The sequence below is a fragment of the Hippichthys cyanospilos genome, chromosome 21 (genome assembly GCF_059441005.1).
Source record: "Hippichthys cyanospilos isolate Australia breed blue-spotted pipefish chromosome 21, RoL_Hcya_1.0, whole genome shotgun sequence".
Lineage (NCBI taxonomy): Eukaryota > Metazoa > Chordata > Actinopteri > Syngnathiformes > Syngnathidae > Hippichthys > Hippichthys cyanospilos.
This window is the reverse complement of record NC_142389.1, coordinates 4,412,248-4,437,500: the sequence shown is the minus strand read 5'-3', so window position 1 is coordinate 4,437,500 and position 25,253 is coordinate 4,412,248. Positions and strand designations below refer to the sequence as shown.

Here is a 25,253-nt window from a genome sequence, read left to right as displayed (position 1 = left end):
TATACCGCCGCTCGGAAGTTATTCTGTCATCCACTTTGCGCCGGAGCCTTTTCCCGAGCTGAGCATGCGCGTGAGGTCTCGGGAGGTTCGCTAATTTGGCCCGCCGGTGCCTTCGGCGGCCGCGTCCCAGCGCCGCACTTCATCTTCCTTCGCTGACATGTCACTCTGGATTCCAGACTTCGCTTTTCGCTCCTCAACGCCTTATCTGCCGCGTCTGCCGTTGTTCACCTTTGGATATCATGCAACTTTCATTAGGCCATTAGAAGGGTCAAAGTCAGAACAGACCTTTGTCTTCTGAACCGCAATCATTGCAAATCCCATTGGGTGTAAAATGACTAGGCCTATACTAGATTCTGACGCTGTGATAATCGTGAGCATTAATATCACGCTATTCACAAAAAAATATACATTTTTATTGGGCCAGGGTGTTGAATCAACTCTGCAAGCTATTATAATATCACGCTATTAACAAAAATATATATATTTTTATTGGGCCAGAGCGTTGAATCAACTCTGCAAGCAAGAGTGATACCGTGTCTCTGGTCTGATTACAGTCAAACTGCATCATGTCTGCGTAACAGTAACCAACTCGATAACTGTGAGCAAAAATATCACGGTATTAAGATCTAACAGCTCTATTTTGTTTTATTTTAGATTGAAAACAATCTTTTTCAACAAAAAAAAATGATATTTGGTACATTAATTTAATATTTTAGTACACATGAAGTAACAAATGAATAAAATTCTAGGTTTTTAATTGGTCCTAGCAATCCAGATTGTCGCTGGTAATCTATTTTTCAAACAAATACCACCTCCTTATCCTCCATGCATGCCAAAAAGTTTAAAAAAAAAACAAGCAAAAACCATAAAATGGTTGCCATCTAAATATTCATATTAGGGTAGAATGTTGAATCAACTCTGCAAGCAGTAGTGATACCGTGTCACTGGTCCTATTATCGTTAAACTACATCACGTTTCCAGGAATGTCTACTCGACTGAAATTACCCTCTATGTAAATGTACAAAAAAAAAAAAACTGAGTGTCATCTAATTCTTTTCTAAAAGGCGGCCTTTTGAAAAACCTTTTTGATTAAAAATAGAAAAAAAGTGTCATTTGATGTATTGTTTTGCTGCTGTAAAACAGCAATCATGATGCATTGCCATGCGATTAGGTCGCTTTATTTGTAAATCAAGTCCCTTGGATTAAAAAAAAAAAGCCCGACTACTGACTACTGGTAATTTTAAAATGACCATTTATCAACACCTGTCGCATTTTCACAGTTTTTAGCTGAGCTCATCCGATACTTACCTTTTAATTCACCTCTGTATTATACTCTTGCGAGCTATGAATAAATCAGCCAATGATGAATAATCGCTGTGTTCGATGCAGTAAGTGACTCTCCACCAAAATTCATTCAATCCCAAAGACGTATTTATTCGTCTTTACTGTGTCCAGGCATTCAATTACAGGTATCTGTTTATTTAGTTGTTTAAAATATTTATTTAATTACTTTTTAATAACATTGTACATGGTAAAGGTCTATAAACAGCTGACACTGATTCTCAAGTTAAAAAAAAAAAATCCTAAAGACGTACTTATTCGTCTTTCCACCGTCCAGACAGTCGCAGGTACCTGATTATATTATTATTTATTGATTTATTTTTCAAATGGTTATAAAGGCGTCTGGAATGAGCTTTCACTGAATGACTTCATATTTATGTAGCTGTAAGTCAAAATGCAAAATTAGACATTGATTATATGTAGATATAGCATGAAAAGAAATAATGTAAACACATGTGATTTTCGGTGGCTGTTTGAAGTTCATGGAGACTTGCGTGTGATAGTCGACCACCTGAGTCCGCGTTGTGCGCCCATGTGTGTTTATCTGCATAACCCACACTCGTGTGTGCAATCACACATGTGACAAGATGCTCTAAATCACAATAAAACTCCAATACAGACCCGAACGGCCATTTTACCTTTGCCGGACCAGTGGAACCATCGACAACAAGCTATTGCACTTGACATGTATTTTTCTTCGCGCCTACATCAATTTTCAGGCAAAGGAGACATGCAAATTGTTTTATTTATTATTTTTGAAATGACAATCCGTGCAATGTATTGATTTGCATGGTTATGAGCTCAGCATTCAATATTAATACGGCTGTACTTCAAGCTCGCCGCCCACCTCCACTTTCCCCCAAAATATGTCCTTGAGTGTCATCCTGACACTTTTACCCATGAAAAGTCTCCCAGGGAGCTCATTTGTGTTAATCTGGCATGACGTGAGAGGAATCTGTTTGCCAGACACAGCCTTGCGTGATAGACAAGGGCTATTTATCCTAATACAGGGAGCTTCACAACCACTTGGAAATGCGTGTACATAGACACCGCAATAACCGCCGGCGACCAAGCAAGACCGTGTTTTGTTTTACTGCCGTTTCTGTCTTACTTGTTTGGGAAGCGGCTGCGGTGGTTGCAAACACACGCAGTAGAACTGGACCGTGGGTCGCAAACGAGGACTGTCGTATTTTACGCACGCAGGATTATGAATCGCACCTTCAATGATTGGCCTATTTTAAAATGTTCATATTTGAGGCGCATCACGTTATAGTGCGCATAGAATAGAAGCCACAGTAGTGGCTGGGTTTGCGTCCACTCGATGGAAATATGCTTAAGAGAATGTCAACAAAACAATCAGATTTTAGTCAAGACAACCTGAGATGAAGAATAAAGATGAAAGTACTGTCTAAAGAATGGTGGGAAAAAATACCTCTTGATTAGATAAAAATACTGTTTAAATCAATGCCAAGACGAATCAAAAGTTTAAAAGAATAAAATTATTATTCGGTTAAATATAATACTTTTTTTTTAAATCAAATTCTAACCAAAAACCTTAAAATTTGTTGTTTGGTTGGTTTTAAAAAAACAGTTTCTGGTATTTTATAAAAACGTGCTTCCTTTCACAAAAACCTGTGTTTTTTGCACCTTGTCCCCATTTTAATTGCTTCGAAATTGGAGCATATATAGCATATAAAATTTCAAATTGCATCATAAAAATTAGTTGTAAAAATAATATAACTGAAATAAAAGGGTAAAACTGGCAGAATTTACATGGTGATTAAGTTCTTTATTTTTTCCTCCACAAGAATGAACCCCAAGGTTGATGCACGGTATAAGGCGCACCTGATTATAAGGCGCACCGTCAGCTTCTGATTGAAGGATTTTGCGCCTTATTGTGCAAAAAATATGGTACGTGAAAAACACAACGGTTTAACTGTTTAGGCACAGGAAAAGATTTTTAATTGTGAGATGTGCTCACGAATAGCTAGAATAGTAAAACAAAACAAAAAATAAATAAATGATGTTTATTTACCTGAAGTTCAATCGTTTTGGGATGGAAAAAAAATATGTTTGGGCGAAATGACAAAAAGGGGAAACAACTGCTACCGATTGAAAATGTTTATATAATAGCTTGGGATGGTGGAGTACGGTATGCTAAAGCTAGCTAGCATGCGGCACGAGACTGTTGCTAATTAAGACCCCTAGCTAGCATGCGGCAGGAGAATGTTGCTAATCAAGACCCCTCCCTCAATTCTTGGCGGACGATGACTCTGCAGATGCGTCCGCTCTCTGTGACAGACGGCGGCGTCCTTGCGAAGTCAAAGTTACTTCAAAACAAGCTCCCTCCGCTCCCTCGCTCTTTCTGCCTCTCGCTCCCGTTTTGTCAGTGCGCATTAGCATCAGCAGCCGGTGTGTGGCAATTAAATATATCCCAGGGCAAAGAGGCCCAATTTAGAAATCATTACAAGACAAGGAAATCGTATCCCTTGAGTGCGGCGCTAACACATGAGATACTTGGTATGTGGGTGACCGTATTGGTGGGTGGCGACCATTCTTCCTCACCTCCCGAGGTTTTTACACATTTCCACTCGGCCGTGACCACGATACGTCTCGCGCGGTGCTGTGCAACCTCCCGTTCGTTCTTCTTCTACACCGCAATCCGACTTGAGGCCATATCGTCTTCATGGAAATGTAATGGGCCAGTGGAGGTGACACTACATGGTTTTGTGTGTGTGTTTATTCCAAAAGAGATGAGTGTCAGGGTATGCGGGTGAAAGGAATGATCGATCATGTTTTCAAGTTCCTCTCACAAACGTCCTTGACAGCGTGTGTTTACAGGCATTGTTTCGTGAGAGGAATTCAATGACTGGAGGTTATCGCCCCCGTTATGCGAACCGTATTGTTTGATCGGAACCACGATACCACATTCACACCGGTTATATTTGATCGAATTTACGTATCGCCTTAAGTGTGATAGTCATCTATTTGTGTGATTTGAAAGAATATATAAAATATGCTTTGAGATTTTCATCCCAGATTAGTTCTGAAATACTGCAACTTCATTGGTCAGATTAGACGAGACTGGGTGTATCTGCTTGGAAAAGACAAAGCGGATACAAAATGTTGCTGTTACAACTTTTTAACTTTTACAACCGATTTCTCCGGCTCTTTTAAAAGCCCTGATTGGTGTGGGTGTCTCTTCCCTATAGACTCTGCCTATGGTCCGTATCTTACATTTCCTCATTAACTATGGTCCGCCGATCACTGCCGAAGCCCGTTTGCTAAAATTCATGATGTCATAGCATAGATAAATAAATGACAGAAAAAAGGGCTTAGGAAAGCTATCACCGTGTCTTCGGGTTTTGAAAGGGAGCATAAATTACCGTATGCGTCTTTGGTGTCGCTGAAAATAAATGCGCTTGGGATTTATTGACACGGTGGCTGTTATAAGAGCATTTTTACACTCCACCGGTTACTAGTGGTGGATTTAAGAGCAGGGCAAACATTAGTTATAGTCTTAACCTTGTTATCCCCACCCCGCTGCAATTACTTTGATGCACACTTCTTGTTCGGAAATGGATTTTAGATGGCGCGTTTTGGTGGAGCCGAAGTGCCACTCTCCTCACGTCGATCAATAATTTCAATTGATGCCGACATGTTTGGCATTGAGCCACGGTGCATTTGCATGTGAAATGTCCACAGCTGGCTTTCAAATTAAAATGTATTCATGCGATGTTGAAATATTTCTAGTGGGAAAGTAGCTGTTGAAGATGACGATGTATGTTGTAGAGTTGTGCTCATAAGTTTACATTCTGAGTGTATGAGAGATTTTACAAGTGTTTTGTTTGTTTGTAAGAAACTGCAATAATGTCCCGGGGTCACTTTGACCCTAAAACATGTCCGACATGTCTACAATGGTTTGTTTTAATCAGTCACTTATTTTCATTTCTCATACTGGAAAAACTGCACTCAACATTAACATTGAAATGGGTCAGTTTGACCCATACAATAACATGATTGTGAATGCTTTTTAATGTAATAGTGTAAGCGGGTATAAAAAAAGATGTTTGGATGGATTTATTTTCAAATCAAGAGCAAATTAATTGAAACATGAAGCAAACTTTTGCTCATTTGCGTTATAGTGACTCCTTTGCAAACTGTTATATCTCATTATGCAACTTATGTTTTGCCCTGGTTAGGAAGTTCTTGGCTAAAAAAGAAAAAAAAACAAAAAAATGTGTGTGTGTGAGAAGGTACAAAAAAAACATTGAGCAAGTGCATCAACCAAAACTTAACGCATCATTTATATATTCCCATGCGTCAACATATTAAACCCACAAAAATAGCACCAGCATGTATTTGGCATTTTTACATTATCCAACAAGCTCACACACGCAAACGAGCAGTCACATAACACACACACACAGCTCCCAGATGGACGCCAAGGTTTGAGTCAGTATCGATCGACACTCGTCAGCATGTCCTCTACGACAGGCACCGTCCCTGAAAGCACTGCGGCGAACCTGTCAGATGGAGAGATGGTCGAAAAATAGTGGAAGAAAGTGAGAGGAATCTTGTGTACCTGTGAAGGTAGTACAACGTGGTGGCAGGTGGAATCTGTGATACTTATGAACACAGGGAATTATCTGAAATGAATTTACTCAGTTTGTCATGCCGTTTTTGCAGTTATGGTTACGCCAATCAAGTGTTCCAACCATAACCCATAAACCACCTAAATTATAGATTTTTGTTATTTTTATTGTGACGAACCGTTTGGAATAAATGTACTTAAATTATCCTATATTTACTCTTATTGTATTGTAAAACATTTCTACAGCAGTATAATGAAAAAAATGACTGTGGAAGCAGCGAGCACAAGAGGAAAGGAGACATCATGACCTCGTGATCTGTGGATGGCTGTTATGTTTTTAGAGAAGAAGATAGGAGCCACTGCATGATTTAAGTAATAACTAATGGTAAAAATTAAGACACTACTCTGGCATGTTGATTGCTTTCCACAAAACCTTTTGGTAGGTGATGTTTTGTAATTAAGTCAACTCTAATGAATTAAAGAGGGATGAACAGGATGATGTGTTTAGAACTGTAGGAGACAACTAAGAAGTAAAATGCACTATAAATACGTTTTTGTAACCACTTGCAATAGAATTTTGAGACGAATGAGTCCGACCAATAGCAGATCACCATCTCCGTGAGGAGACGCCGACCAATAGCGAACCAGCAATGTAGTGCCGCATTACCTGGAGGCCTTGACGTCAACAGAAAATAAGTTCAATTACCTAAAAAAACGCCAGCAGATGGAGACAAAACAACACAATACAGTCAACCCCCTAGGGTCATGACAGTTGTTTTTGTCGCAAAACTGGGAAAATACCATAAAGACGGGATGAAAAAACTTGCTGTAACACGGGGGTCCACTGTACATTTTATCTCTTACATTTTTCAGAATCCAGCAGCTTTTGACAAGATCCGACAGCGGCAGAACAGTAGCAAGGAAAATACCTTATTAAGATCCCTTATCATGATTTTTTTTTTTTTTATAATAAACTCTTGATGAGATCTCATTGTATTTTATGTTTACTTTCATTTAATTTTTTTAAACTCCTCTCCAGATCTTTTGCCGTTTCCTCTTCCGCGAATCCCATTCAAGATTATGAGCAAGGGCAGAATCGCTGTAAGCGAAGGGCGAGGCCGACGATAATGATGAAGTATCTAGCCGCCCGGCTAACGAGAGCCCAGATCTGCCCGGAGTCTGCCCGCTATGCAAATTCCCCTCACGCAAGCAATGAATCAAAGACGTAGCAAACCAATGTTTCTCTTCACAGCACTTTAGCAAAGCCATCATTCACAAAGGACGCGGCAAAGGCGTCCGCCGAAGACACACACACACGAAAGACGGAAGTGGCACCGATTCCAATCTTCAACGCATCGGACAAAACGGAAACATTAAATAGGAAAAACATATGAAAAAACACGATTCTCATTTGGTTTGTGTGGATGGACTTGGCAGTGTGTGTGTGTGTGTTTTTGTGTTCAGAGCACAATGGCCTCTAACATGGACTTGACAATAACAAGGCTCCAGAGAACATTCCTCTCAGTTGATGGTCTTGGCAGAGAAAAACAATGACATAAGACAGATTTTATTTTCTCTCCATTTCCTTCTATGACCTCACGGCGCCCTCTTATTCTGGCGGCATGCAATTTGAACAATCGGCAAATAGGGCACGTCGTTATTCCGTCGCCAAAAGGAAAGGGGTGCGCGGGTTATTGTTGAAGGGGTTTAATTGATGGACCGAGGCATGAGTTCAGTACTGTAGCATTGAACTTAAAAAAATAAGAAATTTTTTAATATAGATTTTTTTTTTGTTCATTAGGATAAAAATATCCAAACATTAAACACTGTAGTTATAATAATTAAAATATAATTTAATTGAAATGTAGAAATGGGAAATTTGAAAATTAAAATAACAAATTAGGATACCTGAAAAAAATAATTTTCAGAATTTTTGTAGCATAGCATGTAGTATTGTTAAATAAGTGAATAAATAAACCAAATTCACAAAATAGAGGCTGGCACTTAATTTTTTAGAATATTTTTCCTACTTTTTCCAAATGTATTTTTAAACATCTATATTCTTTCATGTTATGTAATATATTTTTGAGGGATTTATTTTTACTGTTTTTATCTGAAAAATTTTCCAATTACATAAAATTCTAAAAAAAAAATAGGGGGAAAAAATCTGTTAAAAAAAACAAAACAATTCTAATAACCAAAGCTGCACATTTAGTACTACCCATTAAAAAAAAACAAAAAGAAAACTTTTTTTTTTTTAGTTTTACTGTTATTTTTCTCTGATTTTGGTAATATTTATATTATACTTTTTCCCTGTTCAGTTTTTCTTGTTTTTTTTTTAAATTTTACTAGTGACAGGAAAAAATATTCAGAAAAACATTCTTGAAACAGATGAGTAAATAAATAAACAAATAAATAAATGAATAAATAAAGAAAGAAAGAAAACCCTCGCCCTGCAAAAGTCTTCCTTAATGTGTATCTACGAATTTATTTTCAATTTTCCAACCCATCATCTTCATCTTGCTCAGGCGGTGATTGTTTCGCCTTGTCAGGTTGGAAGGTTTCCTCCTGGGACGTCGCAAAAGCAGACGTCCTAGCGTGACTGTAATTTGCTCAAATGGAAGGTTAGAAAAACTCACCTCGTGTTCGTAGATGTTTCATTTGGAGGCGACCTTTGACGTCTTCGGCTTTTCTCCTGAATAATAATCGAGCGTCGGAGTGTTTTCTCCGCGCGGGTTTTTGCCCAAAACAACTTTTAGCGTCTATTGGCTGCATTATACTCGGGTTTAAAAAAAAAACAGGTGTTCTCAATTAACATGCATGTTATCACACAAGCACGCAGCGACAGGCATTTAAGCCTTTGATGGATTAATAGCCACTTTCACTCAGCAGTCAATAAATGCTTTCGGGAGTTCCCCGCCGGCTTCGGAATAGCGGCCTATATATAAGCGCGCGTGTGTATGTGCGCCTGTGTGTGAAAGGGAACATCTAACGGGCCTCATGGGTCAAACTGTCACCGCAAAGATGGCTAAGCAGTTGGTCGGCCAGCGGGAAATCAATGTAAAGTGATGAGGCTCCTGTGCGCGCGCGATGTGTTCCTGTCCGTTTGTGTGTCGGCGAGCACCTTCGGAGTATTGTACCAGCGCGTTACCGAGACAACTGCGGTGACTTTGCGGCGTTGCCTTTGATTGACGGCAATAAGAATTCTTTTTCTAAATAGACTGCAATTGTATACGTTTCTCAAAGAACTTGAACACTAATTGTCCAATCGTATTGAAAAGGGCAGCGGGTTGCCCAACAGGACCGATCAGTCCGTGAATATATAATGCACCGTATTTTCCGCACCGCTCGGTGCACCGTATCTATAGGGGCAGTCTTGATTATGGGGTCTGTTCTTTACTTAACCCATACATAGAGTGAACCGTTTTACAAGACTTGTCTTTAACCGCAACCTGCAATAAAAGGGAGCATACCTGATGTTTGTAATATTTTTCATATTTTGTAATGTTCTTTGATTGGTTTATCCTGTCATTTTCCCGCCTTACTGCGCTGTTCCGTTTGTCTGCAACTGCAGAGATGACGGAGCTACCGCCCGCACGCCTGATGTCCATTTGCCGTCATTGGCGTTTTAAATGCAGCCGGGACAGGGAAAAGACGCCGGATTTTTCGTTTTTTGTGGTGACTTTGCTATTCCGAGAATATTCTTACCGTCGCTACTTTGTGTCGTTTCCCCGTCTGGGTTCGTTCCCCTCTGCCCAGTGAGTCTTGATTGCATAGACTCATTTTCGTAACATCTCTTTTGCTGTGAAAGAGAGTTTCATGTGAACTTTGAATACTTTGTCGGATTTTTTAAATTTACCCCACCTGTTGCTTACGTCTTTTGTTAATACACATTTTTTGTGAATCTGAGGGACTCTGATATGCGTGGGTGTCCAAATTGTCCTGTTACCCCGGGTTACGGGACATAACGTCTCTGCTAGCATACCTACTGTACGTGTTCCTTTTCTGAAATCTTTTTTTTCTTGTTCTAATGGCACTGAAGAGCCTATATCCCAGTTTAGAAGTTAGACCTTTGTATACACGTCTTATATAATAGTATGTCATTTATAAGACAAGTTCCTAGGCAACCTATTGTAGAATCAGTGAAGTCAGTCATCCAAGGCAGTTGTATCTGGTGAATAGTAGAGCGATTCTAGTAAATCCCTGCAAATTTAAAATGGAGAAGTCGGGAAAGATTACAGAGCCAGGGGTTAGTCTCCTCCGCACGGTTAGTCTCCTCCGGTTCCCAATTCTTCAGTCTGCCGAGGCTAAAAGGTCAGACCGGATTTTCAGCCATCTGAATGAGTCCCGGGGGGATGTTTGGTGGAAATGATAAGACTCGGGAGCCGCTGGATCTGACCGTGATGGTTTTTGCCTTGGGAAGAGCGGAGGGTTCGGAGCCCAGTCACGCTTCCCAGCTAGTGAACCTTGCTAGTTTAAACGAGCCCCAACGGTCCTCATTACCCTCTCCCTCGGCGCTCTCACGCACACAGATGTACACTTACACACTCGTGATGCCCTCATAGATAGAAAAGAGCAGCACTTGCATGCACACAGCTGTTGTATCTGGTGATGTGGAAAGCAAAACGCTGGTTCGCCATAGTTTACTCACAGCTGTCCAGTCTTTTATCAGCATTCGGGGCTTTAGGGGTCATTACCACAGTGATAGGGGCAATAATGCTGAGACGGCCCAAGGGGTTGAAACTGTAAGAGCCTAAAACCCTTTGTTATTGTACTGCAGTCAAAAATGTATTGCGTTGAACAGAAAGTCAAGCGCCATTTTGGATTGCACATGATGGCTTTAATTTAGTTGTCATCGAAGTATTTATCATACTATGGAAGTGTGGAGCTTTGGGTGTGAAATACAGCATTTTTCGGAGTACTAGAAATCCTTGCATTTTCTCAATCGACAGTTACGATATTACATATTAGCAAACAAATCTCAAAAAGCTGAGTATTGTTGAGTTTAATTTCCCTTATATCGTACTAGCTTGTTTCCCCTAATGTACCTAAATGCGTCTTGTATTCCAATGTCAGCTATAACCAGTTGTGCCATACGACCCTGCGCACCTTATAACCCGGTGGACCTTATATTACAATACAATTTATATCCCATTACGCCCTATATATTGATACAGTAAAAAATAAGTTATTCCCTGTGCTTTATAACCGGAGGGGCCTTAGAAGTTGCTGCACCATGTAATACTATGCAAACTACTATATACCTTGCTAAAATATAAACTGCACCTTATACTGCAGTGTGTTTTATAAGTTGATGCACATTAACATGCTGCACACCATATAACCCTAAATATAGAAACTTAATGACACGATTCCTTATGATATGGTGTTCCCTATGGTCCCCAAAACACGGTCAACATTTGAGGGGCAAATATAAGTTTCAAATAGAAGTGTAAATATTGCCGGTGCAGCCAGTGCAAATAACTAAAGCTCATGTTTGTGTAGGGGTCATTGGAGTTGTAAAAAACAAAGAAAATCCAGAATTATTTGGTTTAAAGAGGAATTCCGGGTCATTTGGTGGTATTTTCAAAGGGACGCGCTAGCTGGTTTGTAGGTTTAAAAAACGTTCATAGGAACGCTGAGAATCATCTAGTAGTATCTAGAAAATTTTCTCCACAGTTCCACGCTTCCATAATCAACTGCAATATGATTTTTTTATTTTGACAATAATTCAGCAGTCTTTTCCTCGTGTGAATTTACCGTATTCGTCGGAAAGATGGTTAATCGATTTCTCCTCGGTGCTATCCCTTAGCTCTGTACTCAAGCTTAAAACACAGAGCAACTCTCATTCTGATGGGTCCTTTGTGGAAATAAAGAAAGCCCTCAAAGCGTGACGGGGTCCATCTTGGGGCTAATCTTGCTTTTCATTCTATTACGTGTTTCATGTCGTGCTCCAGCAGAGAACAGCAACCACCAGGCGAGCTGAATATAGACCCGCTGCTATGCCGCTTGCGTTAATGTGTGTGCCTTTGGTATTGAGCGCCATTTGACACATTCGACTTGAATTGTGCTCCGTGATCAGTCAAATGAGATCAATTGTAACGATCCACCCAAAACAACATTTAATTTAAAAGAATAGCTACTGTGTTTTACTCTTTTAACCCTGCACGTTATTTTATCCTTTGGATCTTATATCAAAGGAATTTCACATCAAAGGGAAAGCATTGAAAACAACACTAGGAAGCTGAAATTTCACCCAGATGGTGAAATAATGTCAAATTTATACATGGCACTACCAGCAGTATACTATCCCTTTGCTAAAATACTGCTAGAATGATAATCAAATATACGGTAGCATCAAAAGTAAAGTCAAATGGTTTGGAATCATGTTGACGGAGTGGAATAATTCAAGTGAAAGGAGGATGGTGGGAGTGTTAACTTCAGGGTTGCACCAAGCAGAGATACTGGCAGTGACAGAGGATATAGACAGAGAGGTGAGATGTATGGTTCGTCACGGGGGAGCGATTGAGGCCAGTCATGAAAGTGAAAAAGCCACGGAGGCAACAAGAAATACTGATGTGAAACTAGCAAGTACAAAGAGTGACTGATAGTGACAGTGACAAGTTGTGTAAACCGTATATGTCACATAAGAATGTCTTAAGGCACATGTGCGTTTTTATTTTGTTTATAAGTCAGTAAAATATAATCTTGTGCGCCTCATGTATGGATGTCGGCTTTTCAGTTTGCCGTTTTTAAGTTAAATTCCTTTGTATTGGACCTTCATTCTTATGGCCCATAAAATACGGTTCATTAGCATTTGGCGACAAATGATTGGTCAAAATTGAACGTTAGAAGAGCTCATAATGTCTACCTTATTCTCTGTATCTTTTTTTTCTCATGTAACTCATAATCCGGCATACCCTCTGGGGAAATTCCCCAACATCACCTTAAAATTTGGTATGCCTTACCCTCCAAAAAATACAGAAAGTAAAATCCGGTGAATGGCACACCCACCCTTGGTTTATAAGTGACGGCATCAAAGTTTCCTTCCTCTCACTACGAACTACTAATCCCATTAATAATTTATATATATATGATGCCACCCCTACCCAAAATCACCTTTATAAGGTTATAAGACGGTTCTTGTGGTTATAAAACGGTTCTTGGTTGAAAATTCTTAAATTTCTGACAAGGTGTAAATACTTTTAAATCTAAGTTTAAGCTAATAATAATCAGCGATATGCTGGAAGCAAAATATGTTCCAGGATTCTTCGAAACCTGTCATCAGGCGCTCAACTGGTCCCGTCCTCACCAGCGGTTGGTAGTAACCCGTGCAAGTTATTGATGTCCTGAACATAATCAGCATTCTTGTTATATATAATCAATGAATTTCATCCATTTCGGACAGGCCGTAACTTAAAAAAACGCAGACCATTTGAAAGCCCGGGGACCACTTTTCGGCTGGACCGTAGTAGTTCCAGGTTCAATGATGCTTCTGCCGTAAAGTATGTCAGGCTGCGAGCCCGGCCGAGTTGGAGGGCCCTCTTCAGCGTGAGTCATCTTCCGTGATTTTCCAAAACCCATTTGCAGCGAAGGCTTGAGTGGATGTGTGCCATGTTCCGCAGGAGTGAGGAGTCCATGATCGACAGGGCAATTTGCTTTATCTCCCGCCATTCCTATCTGCAATATAGGCTGTGGATAGCGTGTATACCACCGCTCTACAAGTAGTAAGTGTGTATCTCAGCAGTACAGCAGTGCATATTTATTTTAAAAGAAACCCAATATTTTTCTCACCTCTTTTCAGTGCCTGTGTACTTCGGGTGTACTAGTAGGTGACATTAAAACATTTCCGTGGTGTGTCACAGTCAGCAATTACTCCCAGCAGGCATACAGCTAAAACATGACCGTTTTTCTGAAACATTCTACTTCAAGAAAATCCAAATCCATTTGCGCACTTAACTGACTCATTTAATCCCTAAGACATATTTTTACATTTTATTCAATTATTAGTTCGTTTTTATTAATCCACACGTTGAATTCCAGGTACTTATTCAACTACTTTAATCAATTACTTAAGGAGATTAGGTACTTAAGTATTACTTTAAGTAAGAAAGTACTAAAGTTATGGTTTACCTTATGTATTTAAGTACTCAAGCAATTCCTTATTTTTGGTATCAAAAAAACTCATCTAAAACTCCTGTTTTTTCAAGTGTGGTTAAAGAAGAGTCTAAAAATTGAGCCAGTACTAAATTCAAGTATGAAATTAATGAATACATTTCGGTAATACTGTACCAAAGCAATCAATTACTTTTCCGAGTAAGCACTTAAGTAATCAATTACTTTTGAGTACTAAAGCCCCAAAGTAATTGAAAACATAAGATTTTACATCATCCATTTACTTTTGGTAACTAAATCCTAAAGAATTACATACGATACGTGCTTAAATAATTGATGACATTATTTAACTGAGTACTATACCAATTACAATAACCGATTACAGACATTCAATTGCAGCTCATCATTCTTCATCATTTTTCATGTGTAGATACAGTATGTAGATTATGGTACTAATATATATATATATGGGTATGTAAAAATGTGTCTTTGAGCTTGAGTAGGATAACTATTTTTACGATTACGTCACCTCGCATGAAGCCGATAGGTCCCAGGTGTGTATGCACCAGCTCCAATGTTTGAAATAAGTCTCTTTGCAAAGAGCTTCCTTTGTGCCGCATGACTACTCTCACAATTAGCGTGGTTGGACGGACCGACTGGACAATGGACTCGGGCGCATGCTCAACATGTTTCCTTGGACCAAATTACCTGAGAGCTTTTTTCTCGCCAGGTAGAAAGGCAATGAGCGTTTGTGGACTTGGCACATCTAATGTGATGCAGGCCTGACAGCTTAAGCCTTGTAAAGAGCGAGGTTGCTCTCGCCTTGGGCTATTTAAGCGTCTTCATTTGCCATGTGTGGACTACTGCACACTTTGGGGAAGTGGAAGAATGTTACTTAGGGGTCCTTTTGATTTTACAAGTCAATTGTGGGGCAGATGAATCCTATAATGATCAATTGTCTCAGATTTGATACTTGTGGTGTTAATCGATTTATCTGGTTATTTTTCAAAAAATGTTGCAGAAATCAACACTTTTTTTGCCTTGATTCCTGTGGGTTTTTTTTCTCCATAAAAAGGTAATGATAAAACATTTTGTCATTATACACTTTAATTAAAAAAAAAAAACCACACTCAATTACATCTTGCAATTACAAAACACTCTCAACAACAATTTTACGCCAGGCTTTTGTCTTTTTGTTTGTTTGTTTTGTTGCCTACCTTATTTTTTGCTCGATTATAAAATGTAGGGAAGTGAACAGAATAAGAATTTCATTGTGTGGTATTACAATGCATATGACAATCATACTATTAAATCTTGAATAAAATACAAGATCTAATTTTGCTGAATAAAAATAAGACATTTATAATTTGCTTTTTCTGACCAAACCAGAAACCAAATCAGAAAAAAATGTTATTTTCATAAAGGGATGGAAATTTAACATATTAAAATGTTATATAAATGATATATAAATTTATCATTTTTGCTACAGCATTTTGCTCAAAATTTTCAATAAATCAATCGTTTAAAGAAATGTCTGAATGTCCAGAATGACCAAAAAAAAAAAATTCTAAATGATATTTCTGGGCCATATTGCTCAGCCCGAAGCAGATATAATAAAACAATGTCACAACCACATAGTCTTATTTATACAATATCTCATAATATGACAATACAAATGCATTGGATTATAGCGAAAAACCAATACACTATTCAAGCAGCCACATTTTCAAATAGAATAATGTCATTTTTGCCACAAGGCCCAGTTAATATTTCTTCCCTCTTTTGTTGCTGCTGGGTTCATATTTCTGCATTGAGCAGTCACATTACGTACATCTGAATGAGAATTAATCATAGTCACGGAATCCAAATTGCATTGCTTTGCTTTGAATTTTTCTTACTTTACGGTGTGTATTTCAAATCTGGCTTGATGTACTTTCTCAGAATGGAGCGCTGAAACATTTTCTTCAAATTGTTTCTCCTCAGTGAGCTGAGCGTTATTTTGACTGCTTTAAAAGCTGTCTGAGGACAGCACAGGTTTTTCTGAACGGCGCATGATAACACCAATCAGTGTTCAAGTGTGGTATAAGCTTGTTTTCCAGCTCTTCCTGAACCAAAATATATGAAATCTCCAACCTCCTTATATATATATATATATATATATATATATATATATATATATATATATATATATATATATATATATATATGTGTGTATATATATCTAGAGAGAGAGAGAGAGAGAGACTTTTAAATCTAGGTTTAAACTAATATATATATATATATATATATATATATATATATTAGTGTGTGTATATATATATCTAGAGAGAGAGAGAGAGAGAGACTTTTAAATCTAGGTTTAAACTAATATATATATATATATATATATATATATATATATATATATATATTAGTGTGTGTATATATATATATATCTAGAGAGAGAGAGAGAGAGCGAGAGACTTTTAAATCTAGGTTTAAACTAACATATATATATATATATATATATATATATATATATATATATATTAGTGTGTGTGTATATATATATATATATATATATATATATATATATATATATATATATATATCTAGAGAGAGAGAGAGAGACTTTTAAATCTAGGTTTAAACTAACATATATATATATATATATATATATATATATATATATATATATATATATATATATATATATATATATATGGGGCTTGTGAAGTAAATAGCCATGAATACAGGCAATGAGTTTTTATGTTTGTGAAGGAGTTGGATCATGAATACATTTTTGTCGAAGACAGGATGGGCTTCTTTCTTTCGGTGAATACTAAAAACTCACCGTGCGTGAATGAGCATACGTGACCAAAATGACAAGATATGATCGCTGACACGCAGTGTCTAGCAGGATCCATGCCAGGCAATTTTGCTATTCATTTTTGTGCCTTGAATCGGGCTTACGCACACTGCAACAACATGAGCAATAACTAAAAATGAAAATAGATGGTAGCACTGCAGCTTCCTGTCATCTATTGATCTGTTTACCTTCATACCGGACACATATAACAGTTTGAGAGTGGGAATGTTCCGTAATTCCTCCCAAACACTCTGTTACTCACATCTCTTAAATTCCTTACTAGCGTTTTGATGATTGTTGGCATGGCAACACCCTATATCTGTGGAGGTAAGCCAGAGCAGAAAGCTTTGTCATGTATTTTTCACATCATTGTTGTTAGTTAGTTGGAAGGCATCAGAATCAACTTTTTTTCCCGTTATAAACACGACATAAGCCCGGGGAAATATTTTGAAAGCTTAGCCTGGTAGGTATCAGTTTGAAGAATCAGTTTAGCTTGTCTTGTGTTCATTCAGGTCAGCAGAAAGTTGAAAATCTTTTCTGTTAGTAGTAAAGTTTGTCCAATTTGGTGTTAAATTATCTTTAGTTGAGTTTCTTCATGATTTTCGCAGTATTTTAGCCAAGAGATGGCACTCTTGTATCATGTTCAACTATGACATGTTATCGCTTTCTGGGTGAAATTTCAGCACCCTATTGTCTTTTGTTAATACTTTAACTTTGATGTAAAATGTCAAAATCAAAGAATTGAACAAAGTACCGCACCCGGTTTAATCATGGGTATAAAAATGCTGGTCGTCTGAACTGAGATGGTTCAAAATGGAACTATAATCCTCCTGGTTCTCAGGAAGATAACCGAACAGGTTCGTTTTTCTTCGAGATCCGCAATTAGCTTCTTTTTAAGGAGCTTGGAAGACACCAAACCGTCTGACGGGACGTCCATTTTTGATGATGGTTTACATCTGTTGGTAGGAGTCAGTCTAGTCCTTCTCAGTCTGTCTATTTTTAAGAGGAATCACATCCTATGCCACGTTTCCACTGATGGTTCCTACTCTGCTCTATGCTAATCTTCTTGGATCTACACCAAAGAAGTCCATCAAATGAAGGTTATGGAAGCAAAAGCTTTTTCATTCTTTTTTCTCTCTCCGTCATTTATACGAGCTCTTTTCCCTGTTTTGCCGCCTATTCAATTTGTCGTGGACCGATTAATGCCCGCCAAAGTATTTACATAACCGGGTTACTTTGTTTTTCGGAACCACGAAGCAGTAGGTACCACAAAAAACGAGTGGAGTAGAGCCAGGTAGCTTTCTTGGTAGAAACAATGCTTTCGGCGAGTAGAATCCAGTCAGTGGAAGCTTGGCCTTCAAGTGCTCACCCATTGTAAGCATTCCGTCAATAACGGGTAGCTATAACGCTTGTTCTGCTCAGGAGAACATTTGATCCCGATTTTGTTCAAACTGAATGTTTTTCCTGTTTTGGTAGGAGGGTCATAAAGCACTCTGTTGCTATAACGGCCGTTTGACCCAGCTCCCTTCAGGAAAAGTTCAATATTCTCCCGATTTCAATAGCTTTCGAAGCGAATCAGCAGCTAGACATTATGCATACGGTAACCCGAAGCATTTCAGTGACAAACATTGTATAGCGTGTACTCTGGAGAAGTCCCTTTCCCCGCTGCGCGCTGAGCTTTTAAACTCAATTCAAAGAACAAAACGAAGACGATCACCCTTCGAGAAACAGCTTAGACGCAGTCCCCGCGCGACAGCGTAAACATGCTTACATATTGTACGGCGTATACAAATACAACCGCGGCCAATAAACAAAGCGATGTCGTGCGGCGAAGCATTTGGGAATGCAAGTCAGCAGGAATGTGCTAGCATGAGCGCGGGAGGAGGGGGTTAGCGGTGGGAATGGGACGCAGCCGGCGCGTGCTACCGTTTTCTTTGTCGAACTGGAGTCGGGATTTGAGACCGTAAATGGGAATTCATATGGTAATATGAGAAAACAGCTGCAACACAAACGGATCGCATGTCATTGTTTCCTGTGGTCTACCGTCAGCTGTTCAGCTGCGGCGTCACATTATGGATGTCCATTTTCCTGACAGTGACAATCACAGGCAATTTTCCCAGCCATACATCCGTTCAGGCTTTATAGCTCTCCAGTGCTGTCCATTTATTCCAGAGTCCATCTGGGAGGGTCCAAACTGATAGAGGCACACTGTAATGGACATTTTATAAGCTACTGGACAGATAGATCCACTCCACTCTTGCTTACTACTCTCGCTCACCCCTCGCTGGCTCCCAAGTAGATATGAGAGGAGAAGTTGAATTAGATTGGTGCAGGACAGCGTCTCCCCGGCGATAGGGACCTCAAGGTCATTTGTGCGCTTTCAAAATGGATTCAGAATCAAGTTTTTGCAACCCCACAGGCTGCCGGTGTTTTTTTCTCGCCTCCCTTTGCCGCATACACAATCATATATACACACAATGATCCTCGCAGCCTTCTATTCTTCCCGGTGCCAAATTGCTTTTGTTTCATTTTGTCTTCATTTCTTAGTTCCACCATTGCCACTTGTTTGGCTTTCTCATATAAGACCTTTTTATAAGTTTCAGCTCTTATTCTGGTGCGACAAAGTAGTGCTCATTCTGGACTAGTATTTATTAGTGTGGTGGACCCTCAAGGCCTTCTCTGCTCATATATCCTAATTATAATATTTTGAATGTATTTTCCCTAGATAGATAGATAGATAGATAGATAGATAGATAGATAGATAGATAGATAGATAGATTCTAGTTCTATTTGTCATATCTGTACACTGTAAGTGAACGGGCACATAGACTTAATAAACAGTTGCGATACCCAATCAGATCAAGAGTTGGCGATAGTAAGGCTAGCTAGAAGGCCTAATGTTGAATGTGACATGTTGGCTTTAGGATTGGATGCAAGGCAGCACTATGCAGATCAACCAAGCTACACAATGTGCTTGATTAATCAGCATTAATAGTGTAGCCTACACCCGGGGACCTTTTGCAAAAAAAAAAATGGAATGTGTCTACTTGCTTTTTTTTTCAAGCCACAATGGCTTAAGGAGTGGAAAACGTCAACCAAGTCATTGAAGTGTTCTTGAGGAAACAACAAAGAATGGATTCTGTGTAGAAATGTTTTTTTTTTTTTTGTTTTGTTTTGTTTTTTTTTGGGGGGGGGGGGGTACCCTTTCCGGTCAGTGAAAGCACTTTATTTCTTTTCTGCATTGTTCTTATGCAGCCTATCTCATTACTTTTGCCTAAAAGTAGTACATTTTTCTATGATTTCTTATAGCAAATATTCATCTGACAGCCAATTCCCAATAACACTCACGATAACTTCATTTTTTTCAGAGGTTGCCACTATCAAAGAAAAAAAATAAGTCTTCCGAGGCCTTGCCAGTCTGATACACCACATCACCCAATCACTGTCACAACTACATCGACTTCACAGGGTTCACAATGACAGTCGGCTCACGAGTAAAATCCCAATAGCCGCCGCTCTTATCCTTTGCTCTCCAAATGAACATCACAGTGACACACAACTGGAATCAAACATGTCATCCAGTTCCTCAAAGAACGTCTGGCATCTTGTTATTTATGGCTGTCCTTGTCAAAGCTCGTATTTACACTTAAAACTTGTCAAGCAAACTTTGCTCACTTAAACCGCACAACACTTGCTATTTTGAAAGTCACGATTATTTAAAACTGCCCATATATATATATATATATATATATATATATATATATATATATATATATATATATATATATATATATATAATATGATAGCTTGCAAATCAATTTGCAGAGGAATGAAAAATACGCTCCCTTGACCCGATTTACCAAGGGAGATAACATTGACTTTGACATGCTAAATTTGTTTCTACTTCCTCTACATTTGAAATCAAAGACAGTCATTTACTTTCAACAAGCAAGGTGATAGGATCAGCAGATCTTTGCTTGATCACACACCCAGACCTCCTTTTTATACTCCTGACGCTTTAATTTCCCTTTTTAAACCGAGAAATTTCGACTTTTTATCTTTGACATCCGCACAGTTCGTTCCTGATTTAAAAATAAGAAACTAAGCATGCCTTCTTTTCTTTCAGACTCTTATGATGATGACTTGAAGGTGAAGACACAAAGACCAAGATCAGCTGACCAGCCAGGTGTGTCTCAGGCACAAACAGGTGGGTAATGTGTACGTATATACACAAGTTGACAGCCAGGAGAAGACAAAATAAACACCAATCCACCCCTCTCAATTCTCGAGAGGAAATCCCCGATATATATATATATATATATATATATATATATATATATATATATATATATATATATATATGAAAATGTGCAGAAAAACTGAATCATTTAACTATGTGACATTATCTATTAAATATAAGAAAAAATGTCAAGTGTTTATGTGAAGTGAGCCATGCTTTTACATACGTGACATTTCTCATTATTCGTGTTGGCAGGTTGACCTACATTTGAACAGGTCGACCTGCGCCTACGAGCATACGGTCACACTGTGCGCAGGCACACACAAACACACACATACACGTCCACAATGGCTGGTCCAACTGCGTGGAGCAGAAAGCCCCTTCTGTCAGGGAAAACCCCCGGCTCTTTCTGTCTAGTCTTCTCTCGTGCGTTCCTACTTGCCTCTCCCTTTCTTCCATTCCTCCAGGCGTTGAAGATGAGCTTAAACTCTGATTCACGGCATGTTAATGAAGATGTAATGCGATTAACGGACATGAAATTAATTTGATTTCCTCCGCTGTCACGTGATGACGCCTCTATCAAAGAACACGGTGCTTGGAAAACAATTCCGGGAGGAGTGGAGTGACTTATTACTTCATCGTCTCTTTCTAGGGAAGAACCGAAATGGGAAAGTATACAATTTTTGAAGAATTGTATGACGCGACAGAGGCGCGGATCTGAAAAAGCAGCGTCAACACTAGCGAGCTCATTTATATACTCAGACGTATTTACAAGTATTATCAAACATTTTAAATTCAAACGTGTTTGAACATGCAAATATACCAGTAAGTTATATACAAGTACGTTCAAGTATGTTTTAAAATATTTACAAGTACATCCGAACATCTGTTCAACTCGTTTATTGCCATGGACAAGAATTCTCGTCTTTTAAAATAGTAATAACAATAATAAATCATTAAATCCTGGTCAAACATGTTTTTTTATGGAGGGTAGCTGACACCCTTGGCTAATGCTTACCTAATATAAGCCAATTGAGCACTGTAGTGATAACTGTGACCATTGGATGGCAGTGTTTCCACACTTATAACACAGGTGTTACTTACATGCAAGTGTAACTGAAGAATGGAAGTCAATCTTTTGATGGCAGCACCCGTGTTTACATAGACATGGCACACATTATTCAGTTGGGCTAGAAAGGTGAGTAAAAATGCGAAAATATACTGGCCTTCAAGAAGTTTCATTTTCCTACAGTGCTTGGCACTGAACGAACAAAATCAGTTTGAATTTATGACAAATACGTTCAAACAGTCACAAACTTCTTTGCAATTATTTTTGTCCGTGCTTGTAGGTTAAATGCTACATCCAAGTACATTCAAACATATTTACAAGAACATCCAAACAAGTTTTCAAAATATATTCTAACATAATTGCAGATATTTTTGAACAAAATTGCTTACAAATACATTGAAACAAACATATAAACTAAATGCTATAAACATAGCATTTGCTCCCATAATGCCATGGGATATTCACAGGCATACCCCATAGCATTACCAAAATGCTATATTTTTAGCCTTTAGCTTAAAAGCACGTTCAAACTTCTTTGCAAGAATGTCAAAAAATATTGGCATGAATATTCACATGTACGTGCAAATACATGTGAAAATGCATGTTCAAACATGAAAACACATTTGAAGGGAATTGAAAATATGCTCTCACATTCTTGTAAGCTAAATTCTAAAAATATTGCATTTGAATGAGTTTGCCAGGCAAAAAATGACACTCCACATTGGGGGCCCCGCACTTCAATCCGAAGCAACTGAAAACATGTTTAAAAATCTCCTCTTTTGTTTATTCTTTAGCTTTGCCGTGCCAAAGTCCTAAAATTGCTCCACAAGCTAACGTCCTTCCACTAGCTAAGCGCTAGCCTCTGCTTTCAAATCGACAGGTGACCCAGCAGCCGAGGAATGGTCTCAGTGGAGCGTGTGTTCTCTGACATGTGGACACGGTTGGCAAGTGAGGACGCGCTCATGTGTTTCGTCTCCTTACGGGACGTTGTGCAGCGGTGCCTTGCGAGAGACGCGCATGTGCAACAATACGGCGTCCTGTCCAGGAGAACCAGGAATAATAAGCTCAGGTATGTTCAAGGGCCACTTTTAATCATCATTGCTATTTACTTGTATCTCAAGAACGCAAAGGACTGGATCCTTTGTTAGGTATAATTGTCCAACCCCTACCTCCTTCATATTAGCAAGCCGGTAAATCGAGACAATCGTGTTATCGGAGGAACTTGTGTACCACTCATTCTATGTTTCAAAGTAATCTGCTTTGATTGCCAACGAAAGTCCTTAGATCATATTGAAATGATCATGTTAGCTTTGGAGTGCTCTGATTCAATTTCAAGTGCTCTCCACTGCAATGCCCTCTTTCCTGTGGTGAGTGACAAATGATTGCCCATGATCATCGTTTCAGCTCTGGGGTGTATTATTATTATTATTATTTTACCTTTTCTTTAATGTTTACCTTTTCTCCAACAAATCCTGAGCTGATGTTCTAATAATAAAATAAAACTAGTGATACAATAACAGAAAATAAAACGAAATATATTGCATGTAGAGGTGGGATCGATCTAATCCCCGGTGTAAAAAGTCATACTTAAAAGGCGTCTCCTTGTGATGGAATGACTCAATTAACAATGTCAGATCTTCTGAACAAGACTTAAATGTCAGTGTCAGTGTTTCCAAGCGTGTGGGGACTGATAAGGAGGCACGGATCAGGAGTGGCCTTTCTATTGTTTATGGAAAATATCAGAAACAAAGCACTAGGTTGTAAGATCAACTAGACATTGTGATGTGTAACAACGGTATGTCAATGTGACTGCGGGGCTAAAAGTATCTGAATTACCTGATTATAACGCCATACAACACACTCTCATACATTACGTATTGCGTTTGTCTCAATATTTAGATTTATATTTTTTAATGTATTTTTCAGACTTTAAAGTGCATCCCCTATGAGTTTCTTGAAACACGATAAGTATGCAGTATGAGGTCTACCTTACTGTATACGAAGAATTTTTCAGTCAAGGTCCTATAAATTATTGTGTTTAACATTTGTCTGCAAATGATGAAGTATTAGCAAAAATATGAACTTTATGAGGCTGAATCTAAAATTTTCTGTAATGGTTCCATGAATTTACAGTAGTGCACTTTAATAACCCAGTGTGCCTCATACCCGGTGCATCTCATAACCCGGTGCTTCTTATCAGGTGAGTGTTTTGACCCGTCGCATTTTATGATACGGTGCATATTATAACTGGTGACCTTCATAACCTGGTGCATCTTATAGCACCGTTGTCCTCATGACTCAATGAGCATTTTAACTGGTTGCTACTTCCTGATAACATGGTGCTCCTATCACCCCAGTGAGCTTTTTAACCTGGTGCTCCTGATAACCCCGTGCTTCTTATAACCAGGTGAGTGTTTTGACCCGGTGCATTTTATGACACGGTGCACATTATAACTGGTGACCTTTATAACCTGGTGCACCTTATAGCACTGTTGTCCTCATGGCTCCATGAGCGTTTTGACTGGTTGCTACTTCCTGATAACATGGCGCTCCTATCACCCCAGTGAGCTTTTTCACCTGGTGCTCCTGATAACCCCGTGAGCTCTATGACCCGGTATACCTTAAAACCTGGTGTGCCGTATGTATGGAAATTTCCCACCCAAAATAGAACTGTTCATTGAGACAACACCTTATAATCCAGTATACTTTATAATTCAAAAAATACAGTTTTCGGCAGCTCGATACCAGCTGTAGTCACATCAATGATTTTCTTCCGTTTACTGTGGGAGTCACTCTAAATTCTGCAATTGAAGGTGGTGTGGAATTTTCCTGATCTATTTTGTTTACACAACCGTGCCGACAGTAAATTACGACATATTGTTCTCACTATCTGTGTGTTCTGTTTTTGTTTGATGACAGCACAGTACTCAGCTTGGGCTCCGTATGCATAATTATGCATGATGTATTATACAATAAAAGCAACTCACAGAACATTTTTTTTTTTAGAACAAGGTTAACTCCTGGCCATTTTCTCTCTTTAATTATA

The 25,253-nt window shown here is 38.7% G+C and overlaps 1 protein-coding gene across 25 annotated transcripts in view; it reads left to right on the top strand.

Moving 5' to 3' along the window:
• The window catches only part of adgrb2 (adhesion G protein-coupled receptor B2), a 172,435-nt gene that overhangs the window by 54,572 nt on the left and 92,610 nt on the right, over positions 1 to 25,253 (top strand). For 24 of the 25 annotated variants that reach the window (XR_015864052.1, XR_015864051.1, XR_015864055.1 and 21 more), the window contains exons 3-4: positions 21,025 to 21,105; positions 23,088 to 23,276. Coding sequence is in view for 20 of the 25 variants with exons in the window: in XM_088405499.1 (XP_088261625.1) it covers positions 21,025 to 21,105; positions 23,088 to 23,276 (270 nt within the window). In the remaining 5 variants the exon portion in view is untranslated. The remainder of the gene's footprint in view (positions 1 to 21,024; positions 21,106 to 23,087; positions 23,277 to 25,253) is intronic. The other variant, XM_088405480.1, reaches the window with a different exon arrangement.